At 33.5% G+C, this 27,849-nt stretch overlaps 1 protein-coding gene across 3 annotated transcripts; it reads left to right on the plus strand.

Moving 5' to 3' along the window:
- The first annotated feature begins 1,383 nt into the window (after window positions 1–1,383).
- LOC118198211 (choline/ethanolamine transporter flvcr2a-like) lies at window positions 1,384–27,628 on the plus strand. 3 transcript variants are annotated; one of them, XM_085814292.1, is made up of 8 exons: window positions 1,384–1,518; window positions 4,604–4,817; window positions 7,684–7,751; window positions 10,449–10,552; window positions 14,463–14,573; window positions 15,536–15,641; window positions 20,111–20,222; window positions 26,935–27,628. In XM_085814292.1, exons 4-8 carry the CDS (start codon window positions 10,473–10,475, stop codon window positions 26,997–26,999), a joined length of 474 nt encoding a protein of 157 aa, XP_085670418.1. In that variant the 5' UTR covers window positions 1,384–1,518; window positions 4,604–4,817; window positions 7,684–7,751; window positions 10,449–10,472; the 3' UTR covers window positions 27,000–27,628. The 3 variants fall into 3 exon arrangements, with proteins under 3 accessions (XP_085670418.1, XP_085670419.1, XP_035225725.1); XM_085814293.1 differs by lacking the exon at window positions 14,463–14,573; XM_035369834.2 differs by lacking the exons at window positions 1,384–1,518; window positions 4,604–4,817 and having other exon boundaries at window positions 5,679–7,751.
- The last annotated feature ends 221 nt before the right edge of the window (window positions 27,629–27,849 follow it).

Below are 27,849 nucleotides of genomic sequence, written 5' to 3' on the forward strand. Positions count from 1 at the left end.
AATCAAGACTCAAGCTGGATTCTGAGTGACTTATCGCTATGTCCAATAGGAAGGCAGAGAATGTAAGAAGGGTGCAAAAGACCCTTTTATTGAGAACTCAATAAGTTTACCAGAAGGCGCTTCTTGTGCTTAGAAAACCAACCGGCATTTATGGCGTAATTCAAAATGATAGAAATTAAAATTAAAATTAAATCGTAAGTTAGACAAATGCTACATAGAAATGGTTAACGCGCAAATTGACTCAAATTTACACCGGAGGGACGAGGACTATTAGCAGGAACAAAGCAGCGCCGAAAACAGACTGTTATAGAACTTCAATTAGTAACGTCGCCTTGAGCATGTGGTACACACTCTTATTAAACAATGTAAAACCTTTCTTTAAATACTCTCTCTTTCTACCTCATTTGAATACGCGCGAACTAAAAGTTAACATTCTGGTAGGACAACGGAAAAGAAGAAGAAGAGTAAAGATATTTATCATAAAATAGCTGGTTAGACAAAAATAATAAAAAAAACTCTTCAACGTTTGTACCATCATAACTTAAGATTACTGAATATCGACGATTCAAGATACGGGCAAAAATGATTACTGGGAATTAACATTTTCTTTCACAACATGCCTTTTAAAGTTAACTAGTAGAGTATTTAAATTAAAAATTCTCATCAAATTTTCTATTATTTTGGTAAGTCATAAATTCAGTTTTTATTTTTAGTCTATTAATCCCCATTTGTTGTTCGCATGAGTGTAACTGGCATTTGATTTGCCTGAGTAATTAGCGTATATATTTATAACGTTTACTTAAGTAGGTATATGGAAAAATAATCTTGCTTAATAATTAAAACTATTCCATTAACAAATGTCCACTAAATAAAACTGCACTAAGTAAATATAATAAACAATAGTCATAGCAACAGTTCATCTATCAGTTACAGCTAAATACCAGAAAATGCGTTACAGAACATATGATAATTGCTTCGCTGCAAATGTTTATCGGTTTGTCGTATACCTAAAGTAATGATTTTTGTTGTCAGCCTGCTCGTGAGAATGCAAATGTTAGCATGGTTTCCGTCTGATATATCTTAAATATCTGATTTTAACCTAATCATGAAAATTTCCATGTGCCTCGTTTCGCCTTCAAAATATCGGTATTACCCAGTCCAATTATATTTCCGCATATTTTTTTAATGTGGGAAGGAAGTAATACAAACTTCATTCTGCTTCTTGTTAACTTTATTGATCAGTAGGTATTACCTATTATTTTGAATGTTTTCTTTCATTGCATTGCAGTATTTCTTTTTTTCTGAAAGTACGCTAATTTTTTTTTAAAAAAAAAACTGTCTTACGCTTGGGTTTCTTTTCTTTAAAGTAAAATTAACTTTCAGCATTTCAGAACGAACCATTGTATCCACCAAGTGAAACCCAAGCCCTTAAAGAAAATTCAGCCTCAGGGTCATTTATAACTTCTGTTCTCCGCACTATAAAAAATACTAATTTTATTTTACTGCTGTTATTGTATGGTGAGTATTATTACATTTCTTTTAAAATTTTAAAAATCATGAAATAGTTATAGTAGCTATAAAAGCCAGAAACTGCATTTTTCCATGTAAGTGAAAAATTTCCATACATATATTTCAGATAAGTTTTATAATGCAAGCTTTCTTATTTCTCAGTTCAGTAAATTTCTGAGAAAAGAGGAAACATAATTGTAGCTTATTGAACTTCTAAACTTCAAATTCTTAGACTGTTTTAGTTATTTAAGCATACATAGCAGGTTGTCATTCCAATTTGAACACATTTCGAATAAACTTTAAAACTATACTTTAGAAAAAGTCAAAATTAAAATACTGTTATTTTCAAATAATACAAAAGTCAAAATTAAAATACATAAATTAGTCAAAATTAAAATACATAAATTAAAATACTGTTTTCTAAAAATACTTTTTCAATATTGAAAGACAAAAATTATTATATATATATATTACTTTGACAGAATATAAAACTTTGCAGTTGCATTTCGCAACAATAATATTTCCATATTTTCAATAATATTATAGTTGCCAGTTTTACAGTCGGTAAAAATATTATTGATTACCGTTAGCTACCTTTTTACTTATAGTATTAAAAAAAAAAGTGTTAACTACTTTTTTACTTGTAGTAGTATAGGATTAAAAATAAGGGGTATAACACATTATCCCGCGCTTTTTATCCATAGTTTCCCTGAAATAAAAATTATAACTAGATAATATTATACTTATAGCATTACTGTATTTTTTACCTATAGGTAACTATAGATAAAAACACTAGTTGATGTGTTATATCTACTTCTAATTTTAGTCCCGATAATGAATAAATGACATTTAAAATTAATAGTTATCCAATTAAAAATTCTTCGGTTTAAATCTATGATAAATGCAAGACATTCATTAAAAATAATGTATAAGTTATAATAAACTGAATGACCACAATGAAGGGTAATACAGCAAGAATCGTTCAAACTCAAATTTTTAGCAATTTTATTGTAAGTAATATATGAATGTAAAGAATAAATATTAGGTTTTTATTCATAGATATTCAATATTTTTTTTTTTTAGTTTCGTAGACTTTATACTTTACATGGAGTTTTGAAAATCCCTGCCAAACAAACCTCATTTTATCAATAATAGCGCTTTATTTTGTTTGTTTGAAGTAGAAAAGCATTTTTTATGTTTGTCTAAGCCTGTGGGTTTAAGTGGCGAAAACATAAGATCTTTTATCTACCTCCGAAAGAAAATAATTCATAAGGGGTAAAGTATGGAGATCTAGGAGGCCAGCTATTTTAAAAACAAATTGTCTCTTCTGCTGCATTCGACTGACTTCACAAAAATCATAGGTAGAAAATGCAAAGATTTTTCTATTGTCTGTATGTCATTTTCTCCTTTTCTCTAAAAGAACTTTCTAAATGTTAAACTAGCTCCATCTGTTGTTCTTATGTTCTACTTTATTTTCTTGTAATAATTATTACTGTATTTTGTTTCTTTTTAAAACAGTAAATATTTAAATCTGATGTTTTTTCTTGAATCACCTGAAATTGAAACAGAGAAGTATTGATTATCATTCGATTGGAAAAGAAAGTTCTTAAATGAACTGCAATTAGACGAACATGCATATTTTCCCAAAAATTAACAATCAATGAAAACGCGGCCACCATCATAACATTGAAAAACATTTTGGTGCAAGTTGGATTGGTTCATTTCATTCTGAAGTGGCGAAAATTTAAGCTGTCAATGCCATTGTATTACATTTTCACCTGAGGTAGATGAATATATGATTGACAACCCAGTAAGAAAACAGTGGCATCTCACGCACTGTCAGAGAATGGATATTACGACTAAGGCTACGGATATTAACATCCTAGTCGTGCCAGTTGTGTAATGCATATTATTGGACATTATGCTCTATGTCTTGTTGATATCATCAAAAGTGGGAACTGCCTGATGGCTGAAATTCGGCACATTATCATTTAGTCGGTAGAATTTCATTTTCTATTCTCCGGGCTTCCAGACGTATACTATATCAACATCAATAATGACACATTTTATCTTGTAGATTTTATTCAAAGGAATTTTAGGTGAAAAGGTTTCAAATGAAAACGCATTTACTCTTTCGCTTCGAAGTCGCCCGAAAATTCAGACATCGGCAGGTCGCCCAAACGCCTGAATTATTTTCTACCTGGTTCTTTATTTACCCCATTGCGTTCATGCAAGGCTCATTGCTAAGAGTTTTGTTAAATGGCATGCCAATCATTTTTTGAAGCGACTAAAAGTAGTTCTATTATTTGAATGCGCCTTCCTTCTCTTTTTTTTAGCATCAATGTTTAGCTATTGATGCCCGAAGTTACAATTCTGTCCTAAGGGAAAAAGGCACACAGTGGTAAATGCGCGTGAAGATCCTAAGAGAGAAGTTATCGTTATTGGTAGGGCTGGGGGTAGCATTCTACTTAGCATGAGTGAAAGAAATCCATTCCAACAAAAGTACATACATATGGGCGTTTTTAGGTGTTTGACTAAAACAGATTTTGAACTCTACCGATGCGAAAGAGTTAAACCTACCAATTTCTGAAGTTCTTAAATAATGTTCTTTGAAATTGATTGCCAGATCGGGCACATGGCCTTCGTATATTCTGAAGGGGCGGTTTGTTTAAACTGGACAATGAGCTAGGCGCTGTATTACTATCAATGAAGCATGGTTCGCAGAACATTCTTTTGAACTTTAAAATATAAAGTGGTCTCTAAGCTCTCTGAATCTGTCTGTTAAATGAGGTTAATTTTTAATAAACCCATTTTACTTCTCATTGAATTCAATAAACCTACTTGTGTAGTTGCAAATCATCGTTAATTTCTGCAAACTTGTCGCTCTTATATAAAACCTAAAAACTGAGTATTAAGAAATAAATACCAGTAGTTCTTGACCTGCTGAACAAAAACATATATGATAATAAATTTATTAGTATTTTATTATATTTGCCTATCTATATTATTCTAAATAATGTGTGATCTAATTTACTCACTCTATTTCTGTTTCAGCCCTTTGAATGCATCATATTTATTGTATCCTATATTTTAGATCAAAATATTATCCTCCTATAGAAGTGTACACAGCGACATGATTCATTGCTCGCCTGGTGTTCGGTGCTTTTGGTGTTTTAGGGGATGCTTTGCTCGTGGCGACATCTATGGTTCGGAATCAGAAGTGCGGTGAGGGAGAAGGCGTTGCCATTGAAGACAGAGCCTGTTTCGTGCCAGCGGAATTTTCTAGCCCTAGCACAAAGGAGCTCCCCGTATGTGCTAGATTCCGACTCTTTCATATTGGCGATCTTTGACTAGCGCGCTGCACTTATGGAATTATTCATTTTTTTGCGCTGCTTTTTGAACCATAATATTATTTATAATAGCTTCTAAATGGTCCTTTCGTAGTTTTGATTTTTATTCAAATCGGGTAAAGAATTAATGAATAAATGTAAATTTGTAGACACACACACAAAAAAAAAAAAAAAAAAAAAGAAAGATTTCAAAATTTTATTTTAATTACAATTATTATTTACCAACTTTTTATGCTATAAAGAATCTTGTATATTATGGGAAGTTATAAAAATATGAAGTTAATAAAGTTAATAATGTCATTTAACTAATTCTAAGTTCCTAGTTTCAGAGACTATTTTCTCCTGGAGTCATGATCCTGGAGAACATCTATATCATTGCCCAGACACTGATTCCTTCCTTTCCTCCAAAAATAATTATATTTACTTAAGATGCGAAGCATAATATTTTCGTATCTTTGATGTTTCAACATTTGGTAATTTAAGATTACTCAAGCATTCATTAATCTAAGGGGAAGAACTAACTGACATAATCCATCAATGAACATAGATCTTTTAAATCATCCTCTGAACAGAGATTTATTTCCCGGTCCACTATTTCCATAATCATTGATTTCATTTCAGAATTGGAAACTTTTCGTTGACATGAAGTAACGTCTCTAGAATCAGTGGACATCGATTTAGTAATGTTGCCTCTGATTTTTCTTATTTCTTTTATTTTCTTTCTTTCTTTTTTGGGCGGGGGGGAGGGGGAGGAGGTATTAATTTTTTAATTGATTGCAGATTACATGATTAAGTAGTTGCCAAATGATCGACAATCGTAATTCACTTCTTCGAAGAGAGTAAATAGTAACAATTATACTCTGTTTAATAAAATATTTTGTTACATAAAATACTCTGTTATAAAATAAAAAGTGTGAAACAATATTTTACTGTTACAGATGCACCGAAATCGTGCAGCGAGAAGAAAAGTTGAAGCTGATGCTGTTTCGAAGATTCGTGCTTTTTTTTTTCTTATAGCTACTGGTTTTGCGTAATGGTTAACGTCGCTCACTGCCGTGCCGAAGGGCCCGGATTTGAAACCCGGAGAAGGCATGGATGTTTGTAAATGTATAGTGTCGGTGCGGCGTGGCGGCACACTAAATATGCGCGGAGCCAAAAGTCCTCTCGTATAGTTTGGTGGAAGATGAGAGGGGTGGGAGACCTTCGGACCCGCCCCGGGTTGCTCTCCTTCAAAATTGGGAGCGAGTCACCTGTAAGGTATCCAAGGCTCTTGCCAACGACAGGCGTAATCTTGCGCTTCGTGCCAAGAGGAATTTCTTGAGCTTGGGCTGACTAAGTCAGACAAGTGAGCATAAGTAATAACAACTGGATTTGTTTATTTCTGGTGACAAGAATTGCTTTTGGTAGAATTTCGTCAAATGCAACTAAGAATAAGTGAATTAATGACTATACAATAGTCGGTTTGGAAGTTCATATGCATTATTATTTGTAAACTTCTATATCTGCCCCCCCCCCTTTTTTTTTTTAAGGGAGGGTACATATTTTGCATTTAATAAAACAGCCGTTCTCGTCACGAAGCAGTATCGTTAAGGTTGCCATTCCATCTCTAGTTAGAATTCGCGTCATGATTTACGTTCGACGTCAGGTGGCATCTCGTTAAGCCTTTCCGCCACGCTACCTTTTAAAGTCGGAGTTTTGATTAAAAAAAAAAAAAAAGGTAGGCAGTCTAATTAGGCCTAGAAGTGTAATTTGTGAAGATAACACTTATCGTTTATTTCTGTGGGTGTGCCGGAAGAGGGCACACTGATTGAATAGAGCTTCGTAAAGAGTGTTGTAAAGAGCATTCTTGTCAATGAACTGACCGATGAGATGCGGAGAAACAAAGAATACAGACACTCAGTTGTCCTACATTATCGGTGAGCCCGGTCTGGGCAACCGATAATCTCAGTTGATTTTAGGCAAGATTTCAAGGTAAAAATTTAGAACTATTATAGAATAAGGAGATTAGCATATAGCCAAAAAAATAACATAGAAATTTCTTTTCAAACAATTCCTTTTATACCATAAAAATAATCTGAAAGATTTTTTTGAAAAATGAGGGTCTTAAAAAACTAAACATGGCTAAAATATATGGACTGGTTTGTGTTGAGCTGCCATCTACTATAAATAAAGAAGGTTCAGAGTAACCTATAGTAACCTATAAATCCTTTTTCATTCAATTTTTCTGTGCGTACAGAAGGGAAGTTTTAGGTGTGTCCAGACCGGACACACTGTGTCGAAAAGGGTTAACCGAAAAATACTCAAAATAGATATTTACCGTTAAAAATGAAACAATGAAAAAAACTGATTTTTAACAATTAGAGAAAACTCATTTTTATACTTCCCGATTAACTTAAATTTTTATCCACACTTTTCGTTTAAACGAAGCTCTATTAATAAATGATACTTATTTGTGTTTAAGGCAAAATTTCTTATCCTGTTTTAATTCTCATCGTGTAATTATTTTCCTTCATAACATTTCGTTGTTTAATTATATCCTTGTTATGTAGCCAATGTAAATACAATTAGTTTCTGGAAAAACGAACATTTTTAAAACAATATAGAGCAAACGAGAAACTGATTCTTGAACAACTTTGTAACTTTTTCTACTAAAATCATTTCATTATGAGGTCATCAATATAAGATTTTAACTAGAAGGCTCATCTAAGCTTGTTATTAAAGCATTATTATGTAACAATGCAATAAAAGTCACTTAGTTAGTTCAATTCCATTAATACACTTGTATATAATATAAATGTATGAAAACTGGACTTCACATTTACAGGTTTGGCGGTTTCTATCTATTTTGTTCTTGGAACAGTGCTGAATGAAATAGTTATTTTTTATTTTCCTGTAAGTATGAAGACATTATTTTATTTTCTATTTTAAAATTACCTGAGTACTTGTTTTACTTCATTAAAAATTAATTATATCTAATAAAACTTAATTTTCACTCTACAATTCAATCTTCTGCAAAGTGTTTTCTGATTATAAACTTTGAAAACAATATCATTGATTCGCATTTCTAATTTTAATTTTTGAAACGAAGATAGTAAAACGTAGCATCAATATACATAGAATTTCAGGCACAGAGAAGTCATCATTTTTAAAATCTATATAACTTTTTTTAAATATAATGTATATGTTGCCGGATTAAATAATAGGCAGGATGGTCGGTTAAACCAGGGCGCAAGCTTATTGGGAAGCCAATTTCTTGTGCATGTTAGAAACTTAATATGGCGAAAACATTGCTAAAATTCCTAATCAAATAATTGCTTAAGTTTCAGATATATTTTAGCAATTATTATTATATGTGTTCCACATCAGTATCACATAAATAGAATGCACTGAATAATCTCATTATGAAAAGTATACTGAAGTTTGAGACCCACGCAAATTTCCTTTTTCTAGAAAGATTTTATGTGTAGCTGTAAATTTTTAATGAAAGATTTTTGCAGCCAATGAAGATATAAATAAATGAAGATAGTAAGTGTTTTGTAAAACTTCTTATCTAGAATGTAATTGGTTGAATACTTGCAAGGAACAGCTGATACTTTGTGAATTGAGAAAGCTTAATTGGAGTTGTTAATAAGTGAAAAATGAAATTGTTTATTTTAAAGAACCTACGGTTTTTACTTCAAGAACCGTTATTTAATAAAGCTTAATAAAAGGCAGGAAGAAGCGAATCTCGACATGAGATTTTGAATGAGAAGAGAAATGTTCATCCTAAATAAGTTCGCAAATTCTTTTAAAAATGCGACTGACGAGTTATTTTCTGAATACTTTCCATGTAAACTTTTATAACATTCAGGAGTTGGTTAGGTGAATAATTAACACTTAAGTTTTATACGATATCAACACATGCAACTTCTTATTTGCAAATTAGGCCCACCAGCGGCCGAGCGGTAAAGTCGCTGAACACTGGTAGTTCGGTCCGAGGTTCGAATCCCGTGAACGGGCTGGCTACATGGGCGTTTTCGTGGTTTTCCCCATGTGTAACGTGTATACGAGCCAGTTTCCCTTAGAAAGTCCTCCACTAAAGCATCCCTCCCCTTAGGCATATAGCCCTAGTGTGCTTTGCCATAATTAAATAAACCAAACCAATCTTATTTGCAAATTACATGTTCTTGAAAACGTCTTACGAACTACCGGCTTTTGGTGCCAAAACGTTTCCATTTTTTACTGTCAATTCTCTATGCGACCTTGCGATTTGCAAACTTTTTTCGCAGTTCATGGTTTCTTCATATCGAGAATCACAAATACTTGCGGAAGTTAACAGAACTGCAGTTGTAGAAAGTAGGTGAACTTATTATTATTACATGAAAAGAAAGCAGTTAGTTTTTTTTTCAAATAAATTAACTTGAGATAAGTATTAGCAAAAATATTCATAAAAATATCAATAATGTTAAACTTCTTTTTTCACTGTTAATCATAGTTGAGCAAAAAATAGTTCCAATTACCTTGCCATTGTAATTAGTCCTGCCCATTCCAAGCATATGCGTCATAGGCAACCTGTCGTCCAGGGCACTGGTTTTCGGATAATATCATCTAAGTTGTTCCTGCAGTCTACAACAGCTAAATGAAACTATATATTTTGCTCTGAATTACTAAACTCTACCAGTAATCGAATGTTTAAGGTCGCTGAATGAATGCTGGTAGTTCGGCCTGCTTTCGGCTCGTACCCATACGAACATGCTAACTGCATGGCTTGTGGTCATGATTTCTCTCTGTGTAACGTGAATACGAGTCAGTTTACCTCAGTAAATCTTCCATGAAAGCACCCCTTCTTTTAAGCAGATACTCTTGGGTTTTTCCCCTATTCTATATTTTAACCTAATTTAACCTGAATTACTAATATGTTTTATTTATTTGGGATGCCAAGTATACTGATCACTTAAAATGCAGAATAAGCCACAGTTAATAATTACATAATGACAATTTGTTAACTTAATTGTGTAATCTAATTACATTGTTATTGTAATAATAAGATAAACCATTATTTATTAATTGCATAATTACTTCGTAATTACATCTTTTTACAAATTATTTGAATATGGCAAAGCGCGCAAGAGTAACCTACCTAGTGGGAGAGTTTGGTTTGGTTTATTTGATTACGGCAAAGTTTACGAGGGCTATTTGCTTAAAGGGAGAGAAGCTTTCGTGGAGAACGTTCTAAGGGATCTGGTTCGTATCCATATTAAACACGGGGAAAACTACGAAAACGCCCATGCACTTGCAATCAAGCCCAGGTCGAACTACCAGTGTTCAGTGACTTTGCACTTAGCCGCTGGTGGGCCCTAGCAAGAGGGACTCGTTCGTAAGAATAATCTAAGGGAAAATAGCAGCTCACGAAGAAAACCACGAAACCGAAACGTACGGTGAGACTGTTCCCCCCGCCTATCTTCGAATCCGGAATGCATGTTAAATGGTCTGCAAATGCACAAACTATATCTCAGAGTTAAGCCTATAATTTATCTCTATAATTATTATTGTATTATTACACTTCATTATCCTGAAAGGAATGTTTTATTATATTCACTTCAAAAATAGAAGAAGCAGAAAGAAATTGGTATAATGGGTACCGTAGCCATTGTGAGTGGGCTTGCTGGATCAGTCACTGCAGGATTCATTCTGGATTGGACTCACAAGTTCAAGTAAGAAAAATTATTTTTATATTAAAATAATGCTTTTTCGTGCTGGCTAATACAGTTATTTGAGCTGTACAATGGCATTTTACCATCTCAATTGCGTTGGCCTTGTATTATTTAAAAGCCAGTTTTATATAGTTAACTAAATGGCCAGCTGGAAGTTATTGACGGATCCAATAATGCTTTCCAACAGAAGGAAGTCACATATAGCAAATAATTTTAAAAAATAACCTATTCTAGTAAAAACTTCGTTGTATACTGAATTCTTCACATTCTTTGTTTCAGGGGAAAAAAATAGCATTCTTAGATGTCATGAAAGGGATTTTATTGTAAAGTCTTTAACTTCCTAAAAAACGTAACAGTTCTAACTTATTTAAGATAATTAATACAATAATAAAAGTTCTAACTTATTTAAGATATTAATACAATAATAAATTTTGATAATTCTTATACTTAAGAATTATCAAAATTTATTATTGTATTAATATTCTTAATAAATTTATTTCAATTTTGTTAAATATTTTAATAAATAATTTAGTTCATTTATACCAGTTCTAAAATATGTTAATACGTTCGTACGGGTTTTGTAATAGATTGAATGTACACAAGAATCGATAAAAGCTTGATGCAATTTATTTTTCAGAAACATTTTACAGCTCTGGAATAAACCATTATTTATTCTCAACCGGCAGTACGCGTACCACTGGTGGTACGAGAGAGAAAAATGGGTGGTACGCAAAGAACAAAGTATTTTTAACAATTAAATTCAAAAATTCCCTGAAGCAAAAGAACAATTGATGGATATTTCCTGTAATCGAACTCTAACTGAATATTTTAAAAATAACACGCTTAACTTTCGGCTGAACCAAAAAGAAAGAATTTAAAAGCATTTCAAAGGAAAGGAAAAGTCGTCAAAGGAAAGGAACTTAGTAATGGACAGTCCACTGAAGTGACGAGTCCTACACCTCCACTGGCACGCTCAACTGCAAGGTTATCCTTCCTGACGAAAGAAAAACCTCCGAACTTTTGGCATGTTGATCTGGATTCAGGTTTGTCTCCTGTATTGCCAAGGACACAGGATGATAAGCATTGATCATATCTTTGATGTCAAGGAACTTTCGGTGGAATCCACGATTGTTCCATGAGACGAGGTGGCCAGCAGATGTTTGGGAACTTCCAATCTATTGCTGGGGCTTCTATTTTTGTTAACAGTTTTTGGAGGGGAATTTTTTTGGTTTGCTTGGAATAACTATTTCTCTGTTTTGTATGACGAGTGTTAGACTTTCCTTTTTCTTGCTTGCAGGCTGCTGGGTTTTATTTGGTGGAGTCTGAGTATTTATTGAAGTTTGGGTGGCAGTGGTACGAGTTGATTTAACAGCATTGCCATATGATTTATTTGACTGAAGCTGTGTGCTTTGAACTCTCATATTCTGGCTTCAGCATATGAGATGTCCATAATGACTTTTGCCGTCTGTACTTCCTTTTCTATTTTCCATTTTGGACATGAACGGGAAAATACTGGATGGTCACCGTTGCAATTTATACACAAAGTTCAAAAGGCGCCTTTACTCTGCAATGTTGCAACTTCCCTCGGTTGTGTTTTTCTGGTCCTTTCCCATCCGCACAGACATCACAAGATTATTACCATTTTTCACGTCAACCCTTGCTTTACTCCAGGTAAAGTAAGACGGGAACAACAGTACTTTGTTGTCGTACTTGACAGTTAGACAGGTGTAGTTCCACTTTCCTCGCTGTGCTACAGTCCATTTCACATTGTGGTTTGGAGAGAATGCAAAGGAGTAATAACCGTAGTGATGTAGTGTGTTGCATATTGATATGGAGAATGTACCTGTGCGACTGCGCGAAAGGAAAAATTAAGTCACATCACACAGATCTAGCTTATGTGCTGCCAGGATCGAAGCGCTCTCGAACTCTATGCGAAGTCTTCATTAATGCGAATTGGCCTCGGACTACTCTATACTTCTTAAAGAACCTTCGAACTCCGGGATTTTGGGAAAATTCCCTTTTCATCATCCGACTCTAGCTTTCAGTACAAGACATCCTTTAGAATATGGGGTGAGTGCCATTGTTTTGTCGGGGGTTTATAGATCGAAATGTCCTGAAAGGTAGGTTTTCTGTTTGAGGACTCCATTAAATTGAGTATGGGTTTAATGTCGCCGCCTTCCAAATGGCCTTCCTAGACTTCTTAGTAACTCATGGGTCTCGGTCAGACATGCTGAAGTTCCAACTTGGCGTACGACCAGACTGACTAGCTCATGCTTCGCGTCGACCTTGGAACAATATCAGCAGCTTTCTGGGCAACGTCTTATAGACAGAGCGTCGGCGTTTCCGTTTAATGATCCTTCCCGATGACGGATTTTGATATCATTTCCCGGGTGTCTCTGAATCCATCTGGCTGTTTGGCCCTCGGAATCCTTGACATTCATTTACGAGCCAGGTCAACAAAGCATGATCTGTGTGCAGCAGGAATTTTCTGCACTTTTGGAAGTGTTCTATGGCGAGCAGTTCTTTCCTAGGACACAGTAATTCATCTCCGGTTTAGAAAGATGTTTGATCCTTTATGCTCGAATATGGCATCATTTCTATCTACATTTTCTAACGTATGACATTATTAAAATGTTTCAAAGCCAGTGTCTGGAATAAATAAAAATATTTAGTTGAGTAAAACTGTTTATCGGATTGTGCAGTATTTTTGTAAAAAAGTATTCAATTATTATCTTAAACATGCGCATGTAAGAATGCCAATTTCCAAAAATAGATAATTTTTCACGTACCCTTCTTATTAGTGTTTCTTCTTGCACTTAACGTTGATTAAATAAGTGAACTTTTTTTATCATTCTTCATCGAATTTTCACAGCACACTTAATTAGTTTCTTGCATATCGCCATTTATTGGCTTATTGAAGTATAAAGCTACAGAGGAATTTAACATAAGGATTTGTAACAATTCACAAATTCTTCTTAAAATCTGTAAATTAATTATTGCCGCACCAATTAAAGAAAAGTTTGAAATATATTTTCTAATATTAACTTTCACGGAATTAACTGTAATTTTGGGTTAACAGTGGACGTCGTTTCCGTTATGAATTTAATAATTCTACCAAGATAATTCTTTTAACATTAGTGCCCTGAAAAAAGAATGAGTATTTGAAACGTTTTTACTAACAACATTCAAGAAAGGAATGCGCAATTCCGAAAATTCTTCCGAGTTTACAGGATTGGAATGTTCTTACCAGTGAAAATGTTTTCAACAATGTTCTTATGGGAATGTTCTTAACAATATGAAACTTTTGAAGGCTCATTAATCCATCATACTATTATTTGAACTTTAGCGTTACTTCTACTTGTCTTATGTTCTCAGTGCGATGTTAATGAGATACATGTATGTAGGAGCAAAGCTCTCAATGTTAGAGTTATATTTGACTTCTATACCATTTCCTCATGCCCAGTTCTAAGAGCAACCAACGTTAGCCGTTCTGCAGTCGAGCTACACTCGCAATTAGTTAGAGTTAAGCCCAAGCTATTTATTTAAGCTTTTGCATGTGCAGATCTCTAGCGTTGATTAAGAATATGTTAATTTTCACAATTCATGTTAACTGAAATTCCGCAGGCTGTGGAAATGAAATAATAAGCCGTGCATTTGTTACGTTTAAAGTTTTAAATAAAAATATTTGTTTAAACCTTCCTCTGAACTCATAGTTTTCCAATAGATGGGGCGATAAGTAGCTTGTCTGTCTTAGTAGCTACCAAGTCAAGTTAATTAAGAAGTGCAGTACTACAAATATTAATGTCTTAATGACAGTGAAACAATACTAATTTCTTTTTGTATAATCAATAGTATTTTTTTACTTTATTAAGTATTCCTTTTAGTGTTTTTGTGATCTTTTTTAACTTAGAGAAACCTCGGCCGGAATATGCGTAGCATCGCTTTTATCTTACTTGTGCTTTACTGGTTTACTTCTTGAAAACACGATGTGGGTTCAATTTATCACCATCGGCTTAGTCGGGTAAGAATACTATTTTAAATTTACATCCTTTCTGAGCAATTTACAATTCATGTGTGAAAATCGAAACAAACTTCCACCTAAATTTCTTTCTAAATGATTGCAAAATAGCATAAAAATACATTTTTTTGTATAGCGTAGAATAAAACTTGCAGTAAAGTTAATATTGATTGAATTAGTAAACGAAACATATGAAAAAATTAAAATTATAATATTATTCTTTCTATATAGCGTAAAATGTAGCATTTGGACCAGGAATTTTAATTTTGCTGCAGCAAGATCCATAGTTTGTAATCCTCGCTTCTGCGAAGAACATTTTGAGAAATTATTACATAGTGTAAATCAAAAGAAGCAGTCACCCCGATTCAACATTTTTTGTTTCCCTTTGCTGAGAAATACATTCGAAACTTGAATTACAAAGAGCAGTGGGAACCCTGCATTCCTGCTTTCGAGCAGATTTGGATCTTTCTACGTTATGACGATACAATTGATAAAAGTGAGGTTGAACAGCAGCATGTTTTCAGGAGAGCTAGGAAGAATATGAATACGCAATGCGCCATGTCTAAAATAATATCTTTGTTCATAATGAATTTCTCTGAAATTCAGATTAAGCTCTATTTGTTAATAAGAAAATTCGATTCCCAAATTGAAATCATGATAATATGAAGCATTATGTAAGTATCTGATTCAGGAACGTTATACAAGAATCATATGACGCGGATTACTTTTAAAATGATGCGTTCAGAGCAATTTATTATAAACAGTTACAATTTTTAGGATGGTAAGGAGAAGTAACCATATTTAAAATAGAGAATAGGTGACTGTTGTTATTACACTTATTATTTTAGCTTACCTTCTTTTTTATCTTAAAAAATGTTAACTATCTAAGATAAAAAGTTAAATATATTAAATAAAATATTAAATTTAATTCAATTTATGTTGAATTCGGGTATTATAATTTCTAGCTTCTTCTTAACGAGTTATTTAGTTGTTGGTTTTGAATATGGAATTGAAATGACTTATCCTGAGCCAGAAATAGTATCTGCAAGTTTACTTAACGTTTCATCAATGGTGAGTTCTGCTAAAAATTTAATTTATTTTTGGTTCACTTGTGTAAATATATTGTGTAATATGGCAAATCCATTGTGTAATACAGAACGTTCTTACTTTTCCTTGTAAACAGATCTAAGAGATTCAGAGATTACCTGTTGGTACAATACTGCTGAGCTACATTATTAATTACGAAGAGAGGTAAAATTGCAAACTAGAAAGTTTTGAGCGGGAGGGAGCATATAATTTGAATAAAAATCCTGTGTTAATAAAACCCAAAGGACTGCATATTATTCTGATATTATTTCCGTTGTTATTATGCAATGCGGCCAAGAAATTTCTACAATACATTAACAATTTCTGTTAAACGTAAGTAATATTTCTTAAAAATTCTATTTATAACAATTCAGATTAATTTAACACTGCATAGCGCCTTTCAGAAAAAAGAAACATTGAACATCATTCTAAATGAAAAATGTATTTTTGAAAGAATAAATTCTTCATAAAAACGCATTTCAAGAAAGACAAGTTTTTTAAATTTCTTCTCTCGTGAATTAAAAAAAAAAAAGACTTTTGAAATAATATACCAATACAATTTTAAATATTACCGCTAGAGTGATAAATGTAGGAAATTACTAATATGCAGTTTTAAGCGTAATTAAGCTTCAAGCACACGAATCATAGAAAAGACCCCCCATGATGGCATCCTTATGCATGTCAAAAGCCGTATGTGCACAGTGCGTCTACAAAGTTTTAGAACGAAGTTTGTGCAAAATCGAAAAGTAGAAGAAAGCAACATTCTTACATCTAAGTCTTTAGTATACTTTCTTTGCAAGGCTATGCAATGTTGGTACTTTCATACAGCTTCTTGCTGTCGTAAAGCGCTCAGCTCTTTGAATACTGTTTAAATCTCGGGGTATCGTTTTCTGAACCTCTTCAGTACTATTAAGATAATGACATTTTTTACTTCACTTTAAGGAAGAAAAAGTAGTTTGCGGTGACCAAACCTCATAAATTGAAAGGGGGATAGTGGTACGTTTTTTCAAACAGAAGCTGCTTGAAGAGAATGTAACTGTGTGACTCCACATAGCAGTGCAGCAGAAACCAGTTAATAAATTGAACTTCTTTAGGCCTAATGAGCCGAAATATTTTCAGAATTCTGCCATTAATGTCTTCATAAAATATGAAATTCACTGTCTATCTTTCAAAAAACAGTTTTTTCGGAAATTATCATTTTCCAATTAAAACGAAAACTCAGCAGCATGATCGTTATTCAAGACTTTTAAAAGTGAAGTTTCTGTATCCGTGGTGAATGTTCTCTGATCCAAGCACATGACTGCGTTTTTGTGTCAGGGTCATAAACAATGTACATAGTAAGAGGTTCATCTCTAGTCATAATTTAAAAAATAATAATTTAATCTCTATAAATAATAATAATCTAGTCATAATTTAATCTCTAGTCATAATTTAAGTCTATTCATTCTTGCTTTACAGCTGACGTTTTATGCTATTCTTTGTTCAGCATTTTAAATTCCTGACATAAAATTTTCATTTGAGCAAACGAAACAGTTAAGTGTACAGAAACTTTATTTTAAGCATATAGTAAATTTCAGCTAAACTAAGTTGAGATGTTATAGAAAAAATGCTGTTAGTAATAATTTAGCAAGTTTGCTTAAACCTGTAAAAATAAAATTAGTCTTAAAACTTTGCAGATGCATAGTATACGTACCTTTCCTGCTTGTGATAAATTGTCGACTATTAAAGTTAAAGGTTTTAAGTTAACAATTAAAGCAAAACGTTTCCAAATATTTGAAGGCTAACTCTAGCCATTAAATCAAAAAAAGAACTTCTGCGAGCATGAAAAAATTTGCTTTTGTTTTGAGTTCTAAAGCAAAATTATAATTTTGTGTAAACTTGCTAGGCAAAGCATAAAAACTTGGAAAAAATTAGACGCATCAAAACTAGGCAAAAACTTGCCAAAGCATGATTGTATCATATCTGCTGCTTAAGCGGCTTGCGGAATATTGATACTTGATGTATTATCACATTTCCTAGATGACATACCCTTGGCAATATATTGCGTATAAGTCCAGCATGATGGAGCTCCTGAACATTTTAGCCGTCCTGTACGTAATTGCTTGGATATGGAATGCCCAGACCACTGGATTGGACGTTGGGGGTCCAGTTTTGTGGCCGCAACGATCGCTAAATCTGCCATGTTTGAATTTCTTCCTAGAGTCTTCTGAAGGAATTGGTCTGTCGAGAGCCAAATACTGATAAAAAAGACTTAGTCTCTTGTCTTCATGCTGCGCATACTTTGGTGGACACCACGCTACTGCAAACTGTGCAGTCAAGCATTCCACGGCGCGTGCATGAATGCCTGAATGTGCACATTGGTCATTTTGAACATCTTTCTGTGTAAACATATGCAAATGGGGACGTTCATATTTCCAATAAAGCTTTTTTTCAGTGTACAGGATATATGACGTTATAATTTTCTTTCGCGAATTATGGGCTTTACAGGTTCATAAATTATGGCTCGAAAATTATGGGCAGAGCCGGTACAGTTCTTTGAGCATGTCTTATGCATTACTGGCAGAGAATCTGGCTGTACAGAATTTGGGAGATGTTCATGGGACACCCTGTATGGTAAGAAGTATTAACAAATAATGGGAATAATTTTTAAGCTGTTAAATGATACATTTACATACTTAGGCTAAGTCAAAGGTTCTATACCTGCTTCGATACACTTTCCGTATCATTTTGCTCACTGATGCAAATATAGAAAAACTGTTTTGGAACTAATGACAGGGAGTATAATTCAAAGCAAAAAAACATACTCTCTTCCCCCCCCCCCAATTCTCATTACCAAAATGCTTCTTTTACACGCTGAACTGCTTTCTGAGAGCTTTCTTTATCCGAGCAAAGAGAAGAAAGTCACACTGGTACGAGAACAATTTTGCGCATTGCATGAGTGAGACACAAGCAAAATGTTGTTCTTCCTAAGAATTGTCGGACCGAGAGTATTTTAAAAATCTGGTAAACTCTGTTTAATAACAAGAACTATATGGTTCTATTTTCACACTAGACTGCTACAAAAATATTACTGAAGTGCGCAAAACAGTTACGTGCGTTACATTAGGAAAGCCATGTTTTTAGAAGCTTAATTTTCGAACTGGAAAAACCAAATATAACCTGGAAGATTATTTTTTCGATTTCTACCGTCAGAAATTCAGCTCATGCAAAATTCTTGAAGTATTGAGTTTGTATTTACAGAATTATTAACAAATTTTGTATCATAACAATGAATTCATATGGTCAGATAGAAGTGAAATTTGGGTTCATATAAGGAATTCTATATGAAGAGAAATTTTCAATATGTATAAACGTATAATAATTTCATTCTTGAATTCATGGTATATTTCCATTTTGGTGAATTTCATTATTCATGGTATATTTCCATTCTCGAATCAAATAAAACTTTTAATTCAGCAATAAACTCTAACATTACATCGTTGCTTTCCTGTAGCTCTGATCTGAATCTTAATAAAGCTTCTATAGAGCTATCAATTTTAGTGCTGTTTATGGAGGATATTTTGCGGACATTTTCTCTGAAATTTTGTAGCGTTTTGTCTCATCTTCTTTGCACTATAATAATGCTGCCTGCCTATAACTCAATAAACCGTTTACGAGAATATTTAGCGGGTACTTGCATAATCACATTAGTTTTGCTTCTCCAAATTACGTCAAACAGTTTGAAAAAGAGCTCTCGTTTTAAACACATAAAAATCTCTACCTTCGTTTATCCGCTGCAGTTCTCTCAAGAGACAGTGTTCAGTTAAATTTCCGGTTTTTTGTAAAGACTGAAGCTCTATTCGTGTTATGAAATTTGGGAATATTCTCTAATTTTGAAACTGCGACGTTCTTCAGCCTGATAATAATAAACTAAATTTACCTAACACTAAAATACCTTTACTGAATCGATGTCACACAGCATGTTTTAATTAAATGAAATCGAGAGGATGTATTAATTTTAATCTCTCCAGTTTATATTCAGTAATAAACGTTTAAAGTTATCTTATAATTTTCTACGTCCTTACAATCTAAGCCTGTAATTAATCAATGAATCTAAGGTAAATTAATATCAATGAATGTTGTGAAAACACTATTTCTTTCTGTAGTAATGCGGTTGTCGTATTTGCTGCAGAAACTTTTATTTTTTGTTTAAAAATTACAGGTATTTTGTTTATTAGAAATAATCTTAAATGAAAAGAAATTAGACTCGCAGATATTGTCGATCTCCTTTTCATTTAAACAAGTGATCTTCCAGATTATTATCATAATTTTAATTAGCTATAAAGCTATTGTAATCAATCAGTTTATGTAGCTCTGTAGAAATTTAAATAGTTAAATTATTATTTATGTCACCCTTCTATTTTAGGAATGAAAATTTCAAGTTCTCATTATTCGAATAAACAATTATTTTGCAGATTTTTGGAATTATTTTGGTTGAACTGCTTTCTTTCATAATGACTAGAATAAGTGTCTTCGCTTCCAATGGAGCTGTGTGCTTTATTCTATTTTGCTGCAGCATCCTATCAGGTATGTTTTATCCATTTTGTACGCATTTGTTTTCTAATTTGTGGAACTCATTCTATTTATTTGTGTCTTTTTTTTTAATCTTGTCACCGCCGGTAAACGGGAGAAATCGATTCTGATTTCACCGAAATGTCAAATCTGAACTACAGATCTTTTAGTAGCTAGTTGCATGTGCTAACAATAGCACGCAAGACGAGAATACCTTAATTACTTGTATTCACTTTTGCTTAAATGGCAGACACACCAGACGAAGAACCTCCGTCCCAGGTCCTCATTACACGGGACCCATTCAGAGTTTGGATAACCAATTTCCGTAGACTTCGTTCTCGCGGGCGCAACCCCCCGCAGTCCCCGCCCGGCTTATACGAAGCATTGGGCAGAACAAAAACTTTGCTATTAAAAATCTGTGGCACCTTGCCTCCGGGCACCACTCCATCGGCATAGCCACATTGTAGATAGGTTCTCTGTCCACTTTGTCAAGGTGCTCTGTCCACTTTGTCAGTCCCCGCCACGAGAACTGAATGGGGTCAAACTCCCGGGAACTCAGTCGACAAATCCTCTATATAGTTCCACCACAGCCGAAGGAACAGACACGACAGTATCAGTACGGTTCCTGCCAAGCCTAAACCAACCTGAGTACAATACTCGGGCTCTTGTCCTGTGAAGTCAAATTATATACCCCGTGATTAAGATTGCCTAGGTACAGATCCTAAGCAGTACATCCCAGGCGTTCCCCTGAGTCAACCCCCGGGGGGATTTCTTAAATGACAACTAGAAAAAGATACGAAAGTCACTCTATAAGGTATTTCTCCCACCTTCTTGGAATGCCTTCGTGGTGTGGTGGTCTGCACGCTGGGCACGTATTCCAAAGGTCCGGCGAAGGTCGATTCCGGCGAAAGCGTTGCATATTTTTCATCTCTCCTGCTTCCAATTAACTTAATGGCTCTGCAACTCTATCAGATCCAAGTAATGACGATTTATCGTCTATAACATTTTTATTCCGGAAGCAAGAGTAAAGATTATTAAGAGAGTCAGAGCGTAAAAATATGAGTAATCAATTATGTTGTAACAGTTACGTTTTTCGAGCCATGATCTGCTAGTGTTTAGCTATCTAGAGATTATCATAGTTTTTCACAGCACGAAACACGAAGAATCATTGTCGATTTTCCTAGGATTACAATGTATCTTCGATTTCTAAGTGGATTAATACCGCGAAACAAGCACATGATAGCGTGCTTGGCACTGTGTGGAATTGTGACACATTCTCTGGTCGTTTCTTCCGCGAAAGCAAATAGTTCTGTCCACATCGTGGTACAATTTTGCATAATAATTAAAAATGTATTTTTCACCAGCTAGTATTTCAGTAAGAGGACCGAAACGTTCAGCAGAGAAAGTCTCAAAGCGCTGTGCAGAGACAGGAATTTGAAGTAACCTAGACGGCTTTTGATTATAGGTTTTACTGTGAGAGCATTCAAAATAGATTTTGACGAAGTCCGCTATATTATTTCTCATTCCTGTGCAGTAGTACATTTCTGCCTGTTCAATAAAATGTCCTTTCAGATTCTTCAGAAGTAGCCTGCTATTAGCGAATCATGATAGTCTTTCGAGACTTCTGCTGATTTTTATTAACGTATAACTAACTGTGCTTCTTCTTCTGGCGTATCAGGAGAATATTAATATAACACTCCTCTCTTCATAATGTATCCTCTTCCAGTCCAAGTTGCACAACCTACCTCTTTCTCTGGACTCTCAAAAGCTTCAATGATCGTTCGAAGATCATTATCTTCCAGCTATAATTGGCGTAATTCTTCAGGACTAGTAGTAGGAAATCCGACGGAGACAGCGCAGACCAGACTCGATGTTCTTGATTGTTCATAAGCAGGGTGAAATAATAGATCAGCTATAACGTTCAATCGTCGAGGGATGTAATTGATAATAAGATTGTATGATTGAATTTATAAGACTCCTCTTCCGCGCCTACGATTTGCTGACTTTAAAGACATCAGTCACATCAATGATTGGAGTTCAGAGGTGAAAATCCTCTAAATTGGTTTAATGTCCATACTTCTTGTAGAGCTGCTTTTTCTATGGTATGAAGTTTCGTTATGAAGAGGAGACAAATCGGTTGTGATTTTCTATAGGGTGTTCTTCATTTTCTCTCTCTGGAGCAATACTGCTGCGATGGATATCTTGCTACTATCTGTGCGAATGAAGAAAAGCTTCGTTCCATTATCTTTCTCAGCGGGCTAAATAATGTTGATTTCAGCTCCTGGAAGCATTTACTTGTTGCACGTCTCACTTCCACACTTTCTTCTTCATTAAATCACTCAGGAGTTAGGCTGTTTGAGAGAAATTTAGAGTATATCGACGATACTAGGAGCAGGTTTATACGAAATATTGCACTTGCTTGACAGTTTTGGGCGGCATTTCTGCTCTGATAGAAATCTTCTGTGAATCAGCAAATATTACGTTCTTGGTAGTGTAATGACTCAAATGTTTAAATTGTTCACAATAGAAGTGACACGTTTCTCAATTGGCATTGAGTTTGAACAACGATAGACGTTTGAAAACTAAGTCAGAAAATTGTTTATGGAAGGTGAAGGACAGTACGATGATACAATCTAAATATGACAAAGCAAGCACGTTATTCACTCCGGAACGGAAATTATCTGTCAGTCTAGAATAGTTGCTTGGACCTTTTCTCAGTCCGAAGACCATTCCGGTAAATTGATATGTACCAAAGGCGCAAATAAATGCAGTCTTGGTTTGATCTTCTTCAGTTAGTTTCACCTGATGATAACCTAACCTCAATAGTTGACATGTAACCTGTTGGCTTTGCTTCATTCAATAAATCTCTATGCGTGTAAAAGGATAAATGTCTGGAACGGTCTGAGCATTGAGTTTGCGATAATCAATGCATAGTCGCGCTTTTGCTTCCGACTTGAGAATCAAAACCACAAGATACGCATAGGGCTTTTATATTCTTTTATAGCATCTTGTTTTAGTAGAAACTCAAGCTCCTTTTTCAACAGATCTTTATTACTTGGGTTCCTCTGATATGGAGGAATTGAAACAGGGGCCTATTTCCTGTCTTACTGTTCAAATGATGTATTGGTTTCGTCCTCTACTTTAATTCTGATGATACCTAAAGAAATTCTGATGTTTGTTACGCAGTGCATCATTTTCAAGCTATTGGGATGTACTGAACTGTTGTTCTTCATTCTCTCATAGCTGGCAATTGGTTACATCAGTTGGGGTTTCTTCCAGTCTTTTGGGTTGATGGGATTTCACAAAGCAATATTTTCATCGAGGTTCATCAGAAAGGTTCAGTTTATTTTCAGCCTGATTTAACACGATTTTGCGTTTTTGAAGAAAGTCAGTTCCTTGCAGAGTAGAATACTTTTATCCATTCGGCAAAACAAGGAGGAATTTTGAACTCTCTTTCCTTCAAGAAGAATCTTTGCTAGATGCCAAGTACCTATTTTTCAGATCATCAACGAAAGCATCAGCGGAAGACACATGTATTGTCGCCCTTTCAAATACTGTACTTTGTTGCTGCAGAATATGCGTGACAGTGACTAGCACCACTGTTGGCGAAGGCAGTACTAGAAACACCTACAATAGTAATTCGAAATATAGCAGTCTGTGAAGAAGATACACAGAATCGGCTTTGTATAGGTCAAAATTAGATGAATTTGAAGTCTTTGGGTAGTCTACTAAAAGGAAATTCAAAATTTGAAGCAAACATCTGTTGTCAAGCAAAGTGTCACATTTTCCATACTTCGGAAACGAAACTCCTTCAGAAACAAAAACTTATGCCCAGCAAATACAAAAATTAATAACGAAATTTGAATCGCGGTTTAAATCGGGAAAACTTCTCTTAGTTTTAATATTTTTTCCTCGCCACTTAAATAGATGAGGAAACGATTCCGAATGTGTTACAGGTGAAATTGGTAGATTTACAAAATAATACTGATTTGCAGAATAAATTTCAGAATGTAAATGTCCGAATGTTTTATGAAAGTTTTATGATTTTCGAAATTTAAAGCATGACACTTTTGAAAGTGTATTTATGTCTCCAAGCAATGAAAGTAATTAAAAGAGACAACCGATGGGAGCTAAATGATGACGATTAGAAAGCTGCATGCAAGCTGCTGTGTCGGTTGTAACTGCAGATGTAAACCAATTGATTCCAGAGTAGCAATTCCAAACTTCTCATTAACTTTTTTAAAGTTTCTTCTTATAATAATTTTTTTACTGTTTTCTTGTAGTACTTCTATTGAATGTTTTATTTGTGTTATTTTTAATAACGTTTTATTTTGCTCATTTTGTTGATAAAGAGATAATTTATGTTAATCATATAATGTTTACATTTTAGTACTCTTTTTATATTCATCTATCATATAATTTTTAAATTTATAACTGACCCGTTGTAAAAAATTGTTGTGCTGACACCTGGTTTAGAGTTTGCTTAGTAATATTTAAGTTTACTTAAACATGAGTTACAAAATTCGGTAAAGTAAGGAAGTTAAGGAATATATTTTGACAATTTAGAGACTGGTAATAAGAAAAATAAAAAAAAAGGATAAGATAAAAGAAAGGTATATGTATAAAACCTAACATTTAAAATTTGTTTGAGATTAAAAAAATCGCTTTTTAATAAAATATTTCATGGATCTTAGTGATATAAAATCTAAATCTTCCGCACATTTATAAGAAAAATTTGCAGAGATATGCTTAATAAATATTTTCAAATACCCAGATAAAAATTTAGCGCTAACTTCTGTCTTATCTAAAGCAAAAGCATTGGAATCAAAAAGCAATTTTTACTTTACAGCTACTTTCTGAATTTTTTCTGGACATCTTGAAACCAGTGAGAGACATGTAAAAATGACTAATAACAAACAAGCTCTTTCCCAAATAACTCTGAAGTATACACTTAAAAGTACGAAATGTTGGTTTTAATTTGTTATATTACGATGAATTTTACTAATTAAACCATTTTTGCTACACATATAGTATAATAATTAGATTTCATTTTTGCAGAGGGGTTTAACTTACAACATTGAAATTGGTTTCATAAAATTATACGTATTATTTTAAGGAATTAAAAAGTAAAGAATGCTAGCCAGTTCTTTTTATAACTCTGAATAGTTTCTTTGAATTAACAAGCTCGTTAGTGGCTGAATACTTAAGACCGCTGAAAGCTGGGTATTCGACACAGTTTCAGTCTAGACGAATGGACTAGCTGCATGATTACTTTTAGTGGTTCTTCTCATATGTAACGGTAATACGAATCAGTTTCCCTGGAAAGGCATCTCTTCCCTAGACATATAGCCCTCGTGTGCTCTTTGCCGTACTCAAATAACATAATATTTTAAATTAACGTCTTGCACTGAAATAGTATTTTCAAAGCAATGAACTAAAATTTCTTGATAATAATTTATTACTAAATACTTTTAAAATTTAACAATTTTGACATTCTGTATAATTTTCCTGACTCATCTTATGAGTTCAAAAGAAGCTTGATAAATAAAGAGTTATTATTATTATTATTATTATTACTGTTGCAAACGGTTAATGTGTTTCCTTTTGCCGATATGGTAGATATATTCTTTTCATTAGAAATATTAGCTTGGACAAGTTGGCTAATGCCACAGCTGAATGAAAAGAATGGTAGTTATCTCTGTCAACAAGACCATTACCTTGCTACGTGTAAAAATTTTCGATAATCACAGAGTCCACTTATAAGATTATCCCGTCTAAAGTTTTTTACAAAGATAAATGGGATTCGAAGAATGAGGAGATCATGCATTAATTTAAAAATCGTTCCGGTCTTCGGATTTAATCCAATATAAATTTCTCGTTTGCGGGTCGGTTATGGATACTGTTTTTGTACTTCATTCTTTGCTAATCTCCATGATTCTCGTAACCGTATTTATTACCAGTGCAGTGGCTCTTGCCAGAAGTGATTTACTGGCACGCGTGTAAGGTGAAGCGTATTATGGTATAGATGTCGGCCTTCTCAGCAAAGGCACATCTATTGAACATTTTCAAACATGTTAAAAGCTTAGTGAATTTCTTTATATTTCGTTGTAGCCTCACCGGCCCCCGAGTTGTTAAGACTATTGAATACTGATAGTTTGTCCTGAGTTCGAACTCAGAAGACCGGTCTGGCTGCTTGTTTGGCTTTTGTGGTTTTCCTCATGTTTAGCATGAATGCGAGCCAGTTTCCTTTAAAACGTCCTCTAAGAAGGCATCCCTCCCAGTAAGCAGATAGCTCATACGTGCTTTTCTGTATTCAAATAGCTAAACATCACTTATTTCAGTAAAAAAAAAAGACGGGTAATTTATTTTATATAAAGATTTAAAATATTTCACGGGCTTATGAACAGCACTGTCTAACAATTGATTTAGATCGCTTAATGTTCACAAAGGTTGTAAACCATTTAAAATCTAGTAGAATCGCGTTGGAGACTAGCTAGCTGTGTACTGGGTATCATACATTTTAAGGAAGTGAAAATATGCGAAATAAAAGCATTTGTGAACGTAGCGAAATATTTGTAAATAATTCGACAGAATTTAAAATAATTTAGTTTAATTATTAAGAATAATTCAAATTAAGAGGAAGTTGGTTAAAATTATTTAATCTATTAACAGTTATATACATATAAATTTCTATCCATTAATGTTGCTCTTCTTTTACTCTTAATAGTTTTTATGACAACCGACTATAAGAGAAGCAAGAAAAATGTTCTCAAGGCTATTAATGAAATTTGAAGTTCGATCGTTTCCTGAGGCATGTTTTCTGAAATTATGTAGTATAATAACGTTTAATGTGTTGTGTAACACGGATGTCATTTTGGGAAATGAGCTTGGCATAAAATAATTGATGATTTGATATAAACTTTAAAAAAGTGACAAGTGTTTTGTGAATAGCAAATTCTAACCTCATCAGTGAAGATCACACAGTTTCTTCAAAGATATACAAGGAGAATAAAGAAGGCTGCAGTTACATTAGAAGATATCGGTTGAAGAACAGTGTAGAAAAATAATTTCAGTTACAATAGAAGAAATCATTTGAAGAACAGTTTAGAAGCATCATTGTAAGTACATTAGAAGAGTCGTGGTAGTTACATTAGAAGAACAATTACAACAAATTTCTTTCTTGAAAATAACTTCTGGAAAAATTGATTAAGTTTTCATTTATTCATGTAGAAATTCTTTAAAAAAAACACTTTGGTAATTGTTTAGCTCCATTTTAAATGAAAAATTCAAATTGTTTTGAAGAATAAATAATGTTTTATTATTTATTAAAGACACTATAACATTATTTTATTAATTAAAGAATTATTATTTTATTAATTGAAGATTGTTACAACATTCTTTATTAAAGAATAAATAATGTTTTTTGCATTTTGTTTTCCCTTGATGTTGCTGTTTTGTTTTGCATTTTCGAATTCTTTGTCATACTAAAGAGACACTTACTTTACCTTCTAAATATATTCAGAAATTTCGGTTTGAATGAACGCTAAGCTAGAACTGAACTTTATAAATGCACACACTGATTCAAAATTCACATTATTTCATTTAAAACCATTACGCAGAAAATGCTAATACAAAAGTGATT

The sequence above is a fragment of the Stegodyphus dumicola genome, chromosome 4 (genome assembly GCF_044657685.1).
Source record: "Stegodyphus dumicola isolate Sdum_Otavi_A_Nest chromosome 4, ASM4465768v1".
NCBI lineage: Eukaryota > Metazoa > Arthropoda > Arachnida > Araneae > Eresidae > Stegodyphus > Stegodyphus dumicola.